The sequence below is a fragment of the Castor canadensis genome, chromosome 1 (assembly GCF_047511655.1).
Source record: "Castor canadensis chromosome 1, mCasCan1.hap1v2, whole genome shotgun sequence".
Classification (NCBI taxonomy): domain Eukaryota; kingdom Metazoa; phylum Chordata; class Mammalia; order Rodentia; family Castoridae; genus Castor; species Castor canadensis.
In genome coordinates, this window is record NC_133386.1 from 138,832,550 (window position 1) to 138,845,254 (window position 12,705).

At 35.2% G+C, this 12,705-nt stretch overlaps 1 protein-coding gene across 8 annotated transcripts in view; it reads left to right on the forward strand.

Moving 5' to 3' along the window:
• Fchsd2 (FCH and double SH3 domains 2) overlaps positions 1-12,705 on the forward strand; it is a 272,221-nt gene that overhangs the window by 204,848 nt on the left and 54,668 nt on the right. For 5 of the 8 annotated variants that reach the window (XM_074083602.1, XM_074083618.1, XM_074083625.1 and 2 more), the window contains 3 exons: positions 263-385; positions 7,119-7,214; positions 8,559-8,630. In XM_074083602.1, coding sequence (XP_073939703.1) covers positions 263-385; positions 7,119-7,214; positions 8,559-8,630 — 291 coding nt within the window. The remainder of the gene's footprint in view (positions 1-262; positions 386-7,118; positions 7,215-8,558; positions 8,631-12,705) is intronic. The other 3 variants (XM_074083607.1, XM_020163919.2, XM_074083643.1) reach the window with 1 other exon arrangement.

The window sequence follows — 12,705 nt, forward strand, 5'->3', positions numbered from 1 at the left end:
CCCAGGTGTTTTTGCTTCCCACTTGTGCCCTGTTTTCCCCTTGGCTTTAGCAATGTTGGATTTTACCTGTGTTCATTGCTATTTATTACAGAGATTTAGCATTTCCAAAGTGACATTAACTGTTCTTACTCTTGCATAATAATCTGTATCTTTTGTCCTTTATTAGTGTGTTGTAAACTGAACATCCCTAATTTTTTTTGTAGACAGACATTATGTGTGAAAGCTTTGTCATAATTTTTTTTTGTTTACTCCTCTATTCCAGGCTCTTGATGGAAATGTGTATGATCACCTCAAGGATTATTTAATAGTTTTCAGCCAGACTGAGCTAGAAACATGCCAAACTGTGCAGAACACATTCCAGTTTTTATTAGAAAACTCCAACAAGGTAAGGTGCCATTCGTGCAGTGGGTGGTATTACCATTCTAGAATCTATAATGTTTTTGCACACACTAAAAATGAAGATACCAGAGACATTAGAAGAATGCTTTAAAGAACATTTTTTGCAATACTGGGCATTGAACCCAGGGCCTCATACATGGTAAGCAAGAGGTCTACATCTTGAGCCATGCCCCCAGTTATTTTGTTTTTACTCTGATTTTGAGATAGGGTGTTACTAACTTTGCCCAGACTGACCTTGAACCTATGATCCTCCTGCCTCTGCCTCCTACATTACTGGTATTACAGGCATGTACCACCATACCTAGCTCAGCTTCCCTCTTAGCAACACTGGAGAATGATCTGTTCTCCTTGTGGATGAGTTGGTTAAATCAGTGCCACAACCAGGGGCAAAAAGAGAGATGATACAACTGGCTAGCACAAAACATCAGTCCGTTGCCTTATGCAGTGCCTCAGAGAAGAGTGATTTAAGAGTTTTATCTTCTACTTAAGTGAATTATTAAAAGTTTTTGTTTGTACTGGGGTTTGAACTCAGAGCTTCATGCTTGAAGGGAAGGCACTCTACCACTTGAGCCATACTTGCAGTCCTCAAATGAATTTTGAATGCACTCTCCTCAATCACTTGGGAGAACAAGGTAATATATCAATGCAAAGTAAATAAAGGAACACAAAGAGAAAATTGATAATTGAATTTTAAATAGATATTAAATACTTTAATATCTTGGGTTTTTGTTATAAATTAAATCTTTTCCTATATATTGTCATTCTTTTCACTTAAAAATTTTGATCTACCAACTTTGCAGACATGTCACACTATATACAGAGAAAATAAATGAAATTACTTTTCTTCAGGCTCTGATAGATTAACATTTTTTTGCAGCAGTGAAACTGTCCTCTAGAAGATACAGTATTTCTGTGATGAGTAAATGTTATTTTCTCTCAGATAAATGCATAGTAAATGCCTCCAAACAGTGCATTCATTTATAAAAATATATGCATTTTGTAACAACTACTTTAAAAGATCTAGTTCAATTCTCTTTTTTGGCAGGGGAGAGTAGGAACTAGCTAATACCTTTAGAAAATGTTTGGGAAGGGGTCAGGGTATTCATCTTCAAAAGATAGTGTTCAAAGACAGGAATGAAAGGGTGCACGGATTATCTTAAATACCTTCTTATGTATATTTATTTTTAGTGGATCTAATTCCCAATTTTGTATTTAGAAAAACATTAAAAATCATAAGTTGATATGAAAATAAAACATCAATTGTTTGATGTACATCTTGTTACATATTTATTTTCCCATATTTTTATCCCCCCCCCAATAATATACCTAAAAGGATTGATGTGTAGAAAGAAGGAATGGATGGATAGATGGGTAATAAGTTTTTAAAAGAAAAAACTAAAATGTTAATTGTAGAATAATGATAATGGGTATATAGCTGTTTATTAGACAATTCTTTTTATGTTAAGGTATGTGTATTTGAAATTTTCCATAAAAGATTGTTGGGAAAAAGTCAAATTGACTTTGTTCCTTCTATGGAATGATGTGTTTTTGACTACGGAGCATATTTTTTATTAGATACATTCATTGTATGGGAGGATTCATTGTGACAGTTCCAAGTAGGCTTATATTGTACATTAGCTAGATCACCTCCACCATCTCTCCCCTCAACCCCCTTGCCCCACTTAAAGTGATTCGAGAGGTTTCTTTGTTCTGCTTCATATAAGTCTATGAAGTCCATCAACCATATACTCTCACCTAATCTCCTTCATTCCCCCTCTCTCTCCCCCTCCCAGTAGTACCCTCCTCCCCACACACACTACCTATTTCACAGTCCTGTCTTTCGTTATTAATATTTAATATTCAAAGGTATTTCTCAATATATCTCTGCCATGAGTATACCTTACTTTGGTCCATTCAACCCCTTCCATTTTGAGCATATTTTTTTATGTTTATTGGTTAATTCAGGTTTTCTGGTATTATTTTTCCTAGTACATTTCAGTAATTTACATTTTCCTAGATAGCTGTCCATTTTCAGATTTGATGGCACAAATTTTTATAAGCTTGTTTGCCTCTATAGTTGTCTTTTTATTTGTAATACTGTTTGAACTTTATTTTGATCAGACATATCAGTCTATTTTAGTGGTTTAGTTTTGCAAGAGCCAGCTTTTGTTCTCCTTTTTGTTCTATTTCCTTAATTCTTGCTTCCAGCTACATTATTATTTTCTGTATTCTTATACTTTATGGTCTCATTCTTTCTCAAGCATATTCTTTTATTTAGGCCCTATATTTTCAATCTTTCTTAAAAGTAAATCCATGTAAAGCTAAAAAATGTATTTTGCTGCTTTAACTGCAGTCTGTGATGTGGAGGGCTTTTGTTATTATTTCTACATTTTTCCCTTCCCTTCCTTAACCCATAAATTATTTAGAAGTGACTATTGCAGTTTACATTCAGTGGGCATTTGTTGCAGAGTGACATTTTCATTTCTAATTTTATTAGAAACTATTTTATTCTAATGCATTTATTCTAACTTTATCAGAGATGTTATCCCCTAGTAAAATTCTTTGAAATTTCTTTTTCCAAGAAAAAGTTGGATTGGCTACATTGTCCTTAGTTTATAAAACAAATGTTTATGTAACAAATGGGTAATGTTGTACATGCACTTAATTTCCTAGGTGTTTTTAGCACGAGATTGGTATTCCCATGCTTATTTTATGAAGAAGAATACAGGGAGTTTTTGGATTTGCCTGAGGGCATACACTCACACTTAGTGCTTTCCTTACGGTCGTGCTCTTCTGCTGTATTATATTGTGCTGTATTACTTCTTTAGCTTATATTATTTTAACTGAAAACGAATTAAGAATTTATGAACCACTTTGGACACATAAAGAGATAAGCTTTCATTTTCTGTATTCACTCATGAGTGTCTCGCTGCCCAGGGATTAGGTACAAATGAGATGCCCTTATGAATAAAAATTTAATGCAAATGACATACATATCTGAGAGATGTGCACTTTTGTTCCAGGTGAGAAGAGCTCACACCTACAAGTTTTATGCCATGTGCTGTCCTGTTACAAAGAGCTTGTTATGCTGCTCTTGTTAAACTGCTGAGAACAGCTCAGTGATTGTAGTCTTTGTATTCTATATCTTTGTTACTTTGTCTTTTGGGGTAAAAATCTAGTTTTTTCCACATTCTAAAATGTAGCATATTCCTAAAAATATTTTGGGGTGATTTATACTGACATGACACACAATAAATTTAAGATGTTCTCTATATCTTTCATCCTGTAAATGGAAACAGCTGGCCTTAGGCGCTTTTATTAAAGTTTAATTATTTATTAAGCTTGTGTTTCCCCTTAATATTTTATGAAATTCTTTGTATATGTAACTGAAGCAGATGTTGACACAGATATTTTCTGTAGGATAGTAACTCCAAAGATAGCTTTGCTAGCCTTTATAGTGTGTTTATGTACTTCCTTTCTGTTTGCATAAAGAAACTCTTACCAATAATTAGCTTTTTGAACAATTTATAAAATAAAAATGTTACTCTGTATTTCTTTGGAAATTAAGTTATCCACTGTTAGCATGTTTAATACTTTAAATACTAAAGAAAAAAAATTTAACAAAATGAAGAGAAAAATCATCCGATCATTCCAGTGGACACAGAAAAAGCATTTGACAAAATTCAACATCCTTTTGTGACTTAAAAAAAAAAAGCAATAACAAGGAATAGAGGGAACTGACAGAACATGATGGCATTTGTGAAAAATTTACAGCTAATATCATACTCTATAATGAAGTCCTCAAAGGTTCCCCCCAAGATCAGGTACAAAATGAGAAAGCATACTGTCACTACTGCTATTCACTTAATTAGATAAGAAAAAAGAAGAATTAAAAGTACCTCTAGTCTTCTCACCCTAGAGATGACTCACTTTTACTACATTTCCACGTCTTGCCCAAATTCTTCTGACCTTCTGATAACATTTTTTGCTGCGGTGACTTGGATCTAATATATCTTGACTCAGATCTAATCTGTTCTTGTAAGAGGCATGGGGCCTACTGCCTGATCTTTCCAAGGGTTCCCTTTGTGCTATCTCTCAGACTCAATTAGATGAAATTCTCTATGCTACAAGAGACACTTAAAGATAAAGCAAGACTGTTCCTTGGTACAGATCACAGGGAAACATGGATGCTGGAAGAAAATGAGGCACCAAAGGAATTGTTGGCACTGACTCACATACCTAACCTAGCTGTCACTGCCTTCCAGCCTGAGATCAAATCAGACCAACCAGGACATTTCATCCCAGCAATGAGGACAATACCTACCATGACATCTCATCCTGGTGATAAGAAACCATTCAGAGACAAACAGTTTAAGAGAAAACTGTTGCTCTCTGGCTCAGACCTAGGTCCTAGTGACATGGCCAAATGTACCAAGAAGATCGGATTGGAATTGTAGGTAAATATGACACTGCTATGGTGCCTCCCTCCAGAAAATGGTGAAAAAACAATGAAATCAGCCAGCATGCCAAAGTACACCTGTTCCTTCAGTAGCAAAATCAAGATGAAGAGATGGGCTGTGGGAATCTGGTACTGTGGTTCCTGCTTGAAAACTGTGGCTAATGGTGCCTGGTACAACACCACTTCCACAGTCACACTCAAGTCTGCCATCAGAAGACTGAAGAAATTGAAGACCAGTAGAAGCTCTACCATTTGAGACATCCTTAGCCTACAACAACATGGGTTAATTTATATAACAAAAGTAAACAAAAGAAAATTGTGCAGACAAGTGGGGAAATTTTCAGATTCCAAATGAAGTTACTTGTGCTCCATCCATCCAAAAACAACTAAAGCTGAGCGGTTAAAAGAAAAACAAAAAGTACCTCTGTTTGCAGATGACATGATTATATATAGAAAATCCTATAGAATCCATATAAAAACTACTGGAGGTAAAACAGTTACAGATTCAGGATCAAAACAATAAACCAATTGTGTTTCCATACTCTTACCAATAAAGGATCCAAAAAGAAAATTAAGAAAACAATTCCAACTATAATAGTATCCAAAGAGTAAAATACCCAGAAATAATTTTTTTTGGCAGTACTGGGTTTGAACTCAGAGCCTCACACTTGGTAGGCAGGTGCTCTATCACTTAAGCCATTCATCTAGCCCTGTTAGCTTTACTTATTTTCCAGATAGGGTCTTAGGCTTTCTTTCCCATGCTGGCCTTGAACTGAAATCTTCCTATCTTTTCTTCCAAAGTAGCTGTGATTACAGATGTGTACCACCATACCCAACTTGTTTTTGAGATAGGATCTCACTGACTTTTGCCTGGGCTTGTATGCAACTTTGATCCTCCTCTTTCCACCCCCAAGTAGCTGGGATTAAAGGCATGTGTCACCAAGCCCAGATCTCAAATGGCCTTTCTTTTTAGAAACAGAAAAGTCAAACTTAATATAGAATTTGCACAGAGCCCTTAATAGCTATAGCAATACTGAAAAAGGGAAAATAAAGTTGGAGGACTCTCACTTCTAAATTTTAAAATTTACTACAAAGTTATAAGAAGTGAAAACAGTGTGGTATGGTTATAAGAATAGACATACACACCAATGGAATGGAATTTAGAGGTTAGAAATAAACCAGACTTCTGTGGGCAATTGATTTTCAACAAAGGTGCCTTGACCATTCAGTGGGAAAAGAATATTGTCTTCAACAAAAAGTTCAGGAACAAGTAGATAACCATATATGTAAAGGAATGAAGTTAAATCCCTGCCTCTGGCGGTTTCTAATGAACTGAAATGTGCTACAAATGAAAGACAGTGAAGGGTAGGCAATGGAGCAAAATAGAACTTGGGTTTCCATGCAATCAAATGTTGCTGTTTCTACCCTTTCCCAGGGTATATAATGCAATGAATTCTTTTTCAGCTGTCCATCTTTCTGTGCTGCCAGTCTTGCTGCTTTCTGTTTGGCAGAATTCTCCTGCATAAATTCCTTCTTAGTCTGTCTTCATAGTATGCAGATAGTGTTCAGGATACAGCCTTCTCCAAAAGGTGCCAAGAAATACTCTAAGTATGCTATTTTGTAGCCAAGCATGGTGTCTCACAGCTGTAATCCTAGCTACTTGGGAGGCGGAGATCTGGAGGATCATGGGTCAAGGCTAGCTAGGCAAAAACCAAAGTTAGCAAGACCCCCCCCCCATCTCAATTTATAAGCTGAGTGTGCTGGCACATGCCTGTCATCCCAGCTAGGCAGGATGGTATAAATAGGAGGATTGGGTCCAGGTCAGTCTGGGTAAAAGTGCTAGACCCTATCCAAAAAAACTAAAGCACAAAGGGCTGGGGTGTGTCTCAAATGGTAGAACACCTGCCTAGCAAGTGCAAGGCCCCGAGTTCAATATATGTGTGTGTGTGTGTGTGTGTGTGTGTGTGTGTGTGTGTGTATACATATATATATATACACACACAAATGTATATGTATCATATTGTCTACTCTCCGAATCTGGGCTGACTTGTAAACTAGTACTTACCAAATTTGGATTCTTGAGAAAATAGTACACGAGTAATAATTCTTACCTAAAGCGAAAATAAGATGTGTAGCGCGCTATCATTTCTTTTTGACAACATAGTGTTAGGAGATTTCTCATTTGTTTAGAAAATAGCTAAATATAGTTACTGGACATTTTATCCTTTAAAGACTTAAAAGTATCTTGTTTTCTCTTTAGGTGGTACGGGACTATAACCTTCAGCTGTTTTTACAAGAGAATGCTGTATTTCACAAACCTCAGCCCTTCCAGTTCCAGCCTTGTGACAGTGATACTGTAAGGGAGTTCCGGGTCCTTGTTTCACTCATTGTGCAGTTGTGTTTGTGCTCAAATAGCCATGATCCTTGGAATAGGCAGGAAAAGCTGAGTGTGTCTCATTAATTTTATAACAAAGCCATGAGGGTGCAGAGAAACCATGATGTATCTTCTATCTAAAATGTGGCTAATGCACCCAGTGTCATTATTTTCACAACCACATGAAGTTAAATTAGAAGATAACTTACTAAAAATCTGAACACAAGTGAGAGGAGAAAAATAGTCAATAAATTTATTCAAATATAAATTGTACTTCTTTCCATGAAATTCTTCATGAAGAACAACCAACCAGTGATTAAATTTTAACCAGAATGGAATTAATAAATGGGATAATAAATATGTGTGTGAAAACATTTTGGTTGACTTTGTAAAAATTATAGGCCCTTGATAATTCCCTTCAGATTTTAAAATGTTAACATTTTAGCATAAGCCCAATTGGCAACTTTTAAAGAGCAGACATTAAACATGCATTTTTTCTGAGTTTATGAAAAATGTTTGCCATTATTTGCATTCTTCCTTTTTTTGGCAGTACTGGGCTTTGAACTCAGGGCTTTGCATTTGCTAGGCAGGCACTCTAACACTTAGGCCACACTTCCAGGCGCAATTTGTATTTTTAAAAGAGATGAAATTTTAATGTAATAACATAAAAATGAAATTTGGTATTACAAAAGGAGAAAGCACATGTGGACATAACTAGCACATTCTGTCCTTTTAAGCAAATGAAGATGGATGTCAAATTACATTCATAACATCTTTTGGTAAATTTAGAGTCAGAACAAGGAAAACTTACAATATAGTTTCCAGAGTTTAATGGTAACAGTTTCACAGACATACATTTGCCAAGGATATTCATTACTTTTCTTATATTTTTGGTAGCCCTGTTAGTGGCTACATAAAGAAAGATAGGAAATCACTATTTGTCTCTGGATGATAGTCTTTGCCCTTTGTATTAGTGCCTTTCTTAAAAATCAACCTGCTTTTTCTTAAAGATTCAGTGACCACTCCTCTATAATTTGACCTTCTTTTAAGCCTGGGATGAAAGTCAGGGTATGAACAAGTTTATCAAATTTCATATACTTGAAATTATGACCAACTTGAAATGATTTTATCTTTACCCATTTGTCATTGAAATATCAGAATAACTTTGACTCTCATCTTACTTTTCCAAAGCCCAACTGTAGCCCTAAGTTCTTCTTTCTTTGTTTCTAGACACTGTGCTAAATGTTCTTAGCTGTTCTGTCCCTGTTTGCCTTAAAATTCTAACTCTGTGCTGTTTTCTGTCCTTGTGCAATCTTTACTGGGCAGAGTTTAAAAGCTGCCCAACTGGTGGATATTGAGCTCTCCCCTGTCAGTGCTCTGAGAATGACCATAGCTGAGGTATACGGGGGTGTGGGCCAAAGGTGGGAGGGATGGGATATTTGGGTATGCATGTTGATGAAGGGTGGGACCTGGTGTTGGGATGCAAGTCATATATATGTGTAAGGGGCCACTGAATGCATCATCCATGGCTTTCTGTTTTTACCTTACAAAGTAGGAATGTCCTTTACTGTGTATAGTGAAGAGATTGAGCTTCTCATTTTCATCCTGTCTGAAGCACCTTAATTTTCCTCAGCATGGTGTGCTAATAGTTAAAAGGGAAACTATAACCTAAGAAGGAAAAGTGACTTGACCGGAGTCATGTCATCAATGAATGGCACAGAGCTACTGGGATGGCAGTGCTCTTTCTACTATACATTCTGTCTTCTAAGAAGGAATGGTCAGTGGTAATGAAGAATGCCTATGCTTTTATAAAAATCACTAGATTGTGAATCATTAGGAAAGTCTTTAATGATTTTTAAAATGTTAACTATATTTTGTGTATAACTTGTGTTTTGCTATAAATTATTCTTACTACCCATGAAGAATAAAATCCCAAATAACCATTTTTTTCTTTTCAGTATAATGTAGTATTCCTTGTGAGAATGAATTCGTTGTTTACTTGCTGGGAGTTGGTAGCAGTCAGCCTACCATGAAATGAGAGTACCTGTTATTGCCATTAACTCACTCTTCCTGCAAGGCAAAACTTGGACATACAGAAAGAACTAATTGCTTCTGTCTTTGGTTATATTTCTGAAATTGTTCTTGTTTCTAATTGTTTTGAAGCATATTTCGGTTAAACAAACTCTGAGCCTCTACTGTATGTTCCAGTCCCTCAGCTAGATGCTGATGGTAGCTATTATATGCTAACCTGCAGACCCCAGACTAGATGAGCTCACTGACATGTACACAAATAAGTACAGTAAGGCCTGTTGTACATGATAGAGTGCTATTTGTGTCCAGTGATTGGTATAGTCAGTGCATCCTGATATGGTATGTTTTTTAAACAAATTTATTGAGGTATATATATTACCCAATTCAGGTGTATTCAGTGGTTTTTAGAAAATTTATCAAAGTGTTACAGCTGTCATCATAAATAAATTCTAGAACATTTTCATGACCTCAGTAAGCTTTCTCATCCTCATTCCCACTCCCTGCCACAGATAACCACCAGTTCTACTTTCTTTCTCCATACATTTGTGTCTTCTAGGCATTTCATATAAATCATACAATATGTGTAGTGTCTTACACCTTCCTTCTTTTTACATAATGTCTTTGATATTCATTCATGTTGCATAATGTACCAATACTTTGTTCCTTTTTATTTCTGATAACCATTCCACCGTATAAATATACCACATTTTGTTTATTTGTTCATAATTGGTGGATATTTAGGTTGTTTTCTCACTTTTGGCTCTTACAAATAATGCGTGAACATTTCTGTGCAAGATTTAGTATGAATATGTTTTCATTTCTCTTGGGTTGCTGGGTCTTGGTAAATTTATGTTTATGTTTAATTCCTTTTTTTAGTAAACTGACAAACTGTTTGCCAAGTGATCATTTTACATTTCCACCAGCATTTTCTGTGGGTTCTCATCTCTCTACATCTTCAACATTTGTTTTTGTCTGTCTCTTTTTTGTTTTGTTTTGTTTTTGATTTTGTGGTGTGAGGCTCAAATCCCAGGGCCTCATACTCTTTAGGCAAACATTCTGCTAAACTCCTTCCCCTGATTCTTTGATTGTAGCCATCCTCATTCTCGTGGATGTGAAATAGTATCTAATGGTGGTTTTGATTTGGATTTACCTAATGACTAATTATCGAGTCTCTTCATGAGCATATTAGCCATTTATATATCTGTTTTGGTAAAATATCTATTCAAATCTTTTGTACATTTTTATTGGGTTGTTTGTTTTTTCATATAATTCATTTCAGATTGCAATGTTTTCCTACAAAAGTCCAAAATATCCAGCTGAAAATATATAGTCACAGTATTCATGGAGGAATTTAATTAAGACTTAGAATTATTGAACCTCCTTTTCTGGCTTTTATTTCCTGCTGATAAAACTCATTTTCGTGTTATCCTAATATATGATTATTATTTTGACTCATGTTTTAGAATAATTTACCAAAAGGAACTGATCAAGATGGCTTTATAAAGCCATACTTATTTCTATTCTGTAAAGACAAACTAGGAAATATTAGTATTAACCATTAAATGATTATAAGCAAGTTTTGTTTGATGGAATAACTTAGTAGCTATCTCATGGTTAATATTGAAAGGAGATTTCCTTGCCTATATTTCCATATAGAGTTTTGATTTCTAAAATGTCCTTTCTTTACATCTTCATTATTAGTGTCTCTCAGGTTAAAAATCCAGCAAGTTAAAAATCCTTCTAAAATAGATAATATTAAGATCTCAATGTTGGAGAATCATTCACCTGTCTTCAGGCTATACTGGTGTTAGACATTCACACAGGTGTTTTATAATGGAGAAGTCATAGTTTTGGGTATCCAAAAATAGCTGTTTATTTTATATATATTTGACTTTTGTAATTCAGCTTCCTCATGTCTAAAATGACTGCCTTCTTGGGTATAAAAACTAAGCATTTGTCTCAATGCCTGGCACATAGTAAAGAATACAAAATAGATACAAAATACAAAAATACAAAATAGATGAATACAAAATAGATGTTGGCTGTCTTTCTTTTCTTTTCTTTTGGTATCTTTACACAAGAAAAGCATATTTTTTCCTTTTTGTTGTAGGTTTTCCCCTAATTGCTGTAGGAAGTACCAAAATATCAAACAGAGATGACATTACAAAGATTATGAACTCCAGCAGTACTCAACATTTGTATTGGACTAATTACAAGTCCCTTGGATCTCATTCTCTTATTCCAAAAAGTCAATCTTATCAGCATTTTCCATAGCATTTTATAAGCCTGAAAGGCAATTTGTATGGAATAAATAGTAACCAAATTGAGCATGGTGGCACATGTCTGTAGTCAAGGCCCTGGGACTGAATCAGGGGGACCACTTGAGTTGAGGAGTTCAAGACCAGTCTGGGCGATACAGCAAGACTCCCATCTCTAATAGCTAACAATTAGGAATGGGGGATGGCTCAGGTGGTAGAGCACTTGCTTAAGAAGTGCAAGGCCCTGAGTTCAAACCCAATACCACCAAAAAAAAAAAAGACCCAGAGCTAATAATTAGTGTCTGTTCTTACCTACTATTAGGACCTGTAATCTTCAACACCTCTGCCCTATGTACATCTCAGTGTGTCTTTTCATTACCAGAACTACTAATGAATGTCCTTCAAGACATTTCCCCACATCCAATGAAAAAGTATACGATCAACATGTATAAAACTTAGATACATATAATCTATACAGATGGGTTTCCTGATAGAAATGAGAAGACCCTTTCCTCTTTACCTTTCTTGAACTATAAGTAACAAGATCTTCAGAGATAATGGTAGCAAAAAGATAACATTAAATTTCTGATAGGATATACACAAAATATATACATATTTTACTATTATTCTAGCTATTCTGATATTTAGTTTTTCCTTCTATAGATTAATAGTTACATTAAGTAAAATATCCACTTGCTTTAGGGCTTTCCCACATTTAAGTTTTACTTAAGTAGAACATTTTATACGTCTATTAAAAATAAGCATTTAGTTAAAATTGCCCTTGTCTATAAAAGACTGTATCAAGTAAATATACCGCATGGGAAATTTATCAGAAAATTCTCAGTGTTTTGGTGGAAATTCTGTTTCCACTGGTGGAAATTTTGTGTTGCATATAACATTGTCTCATAAACATAAAAGACAGTGATAGACATTCTGTGGAAAATCCTCCTCTTGGGCAAATGGGTATCATCCTCTTACATATGTGCTGGGCACAGTATCTGAAAATCAAAGTCTAAAGACATGAGTGTCGCTTTCTAGAATCATCAGTGTTGACAGTCAAGAGTTCAAAGGGCTTGTTTTCATTTCTACAGCCTTTCAAAAAGGATTTACTTCCCTTTCCTAGAAAGCCTACCATCTATATGATATACCCTCTACTAGCTTAGTCACCTTTCACCTGTCTGGTT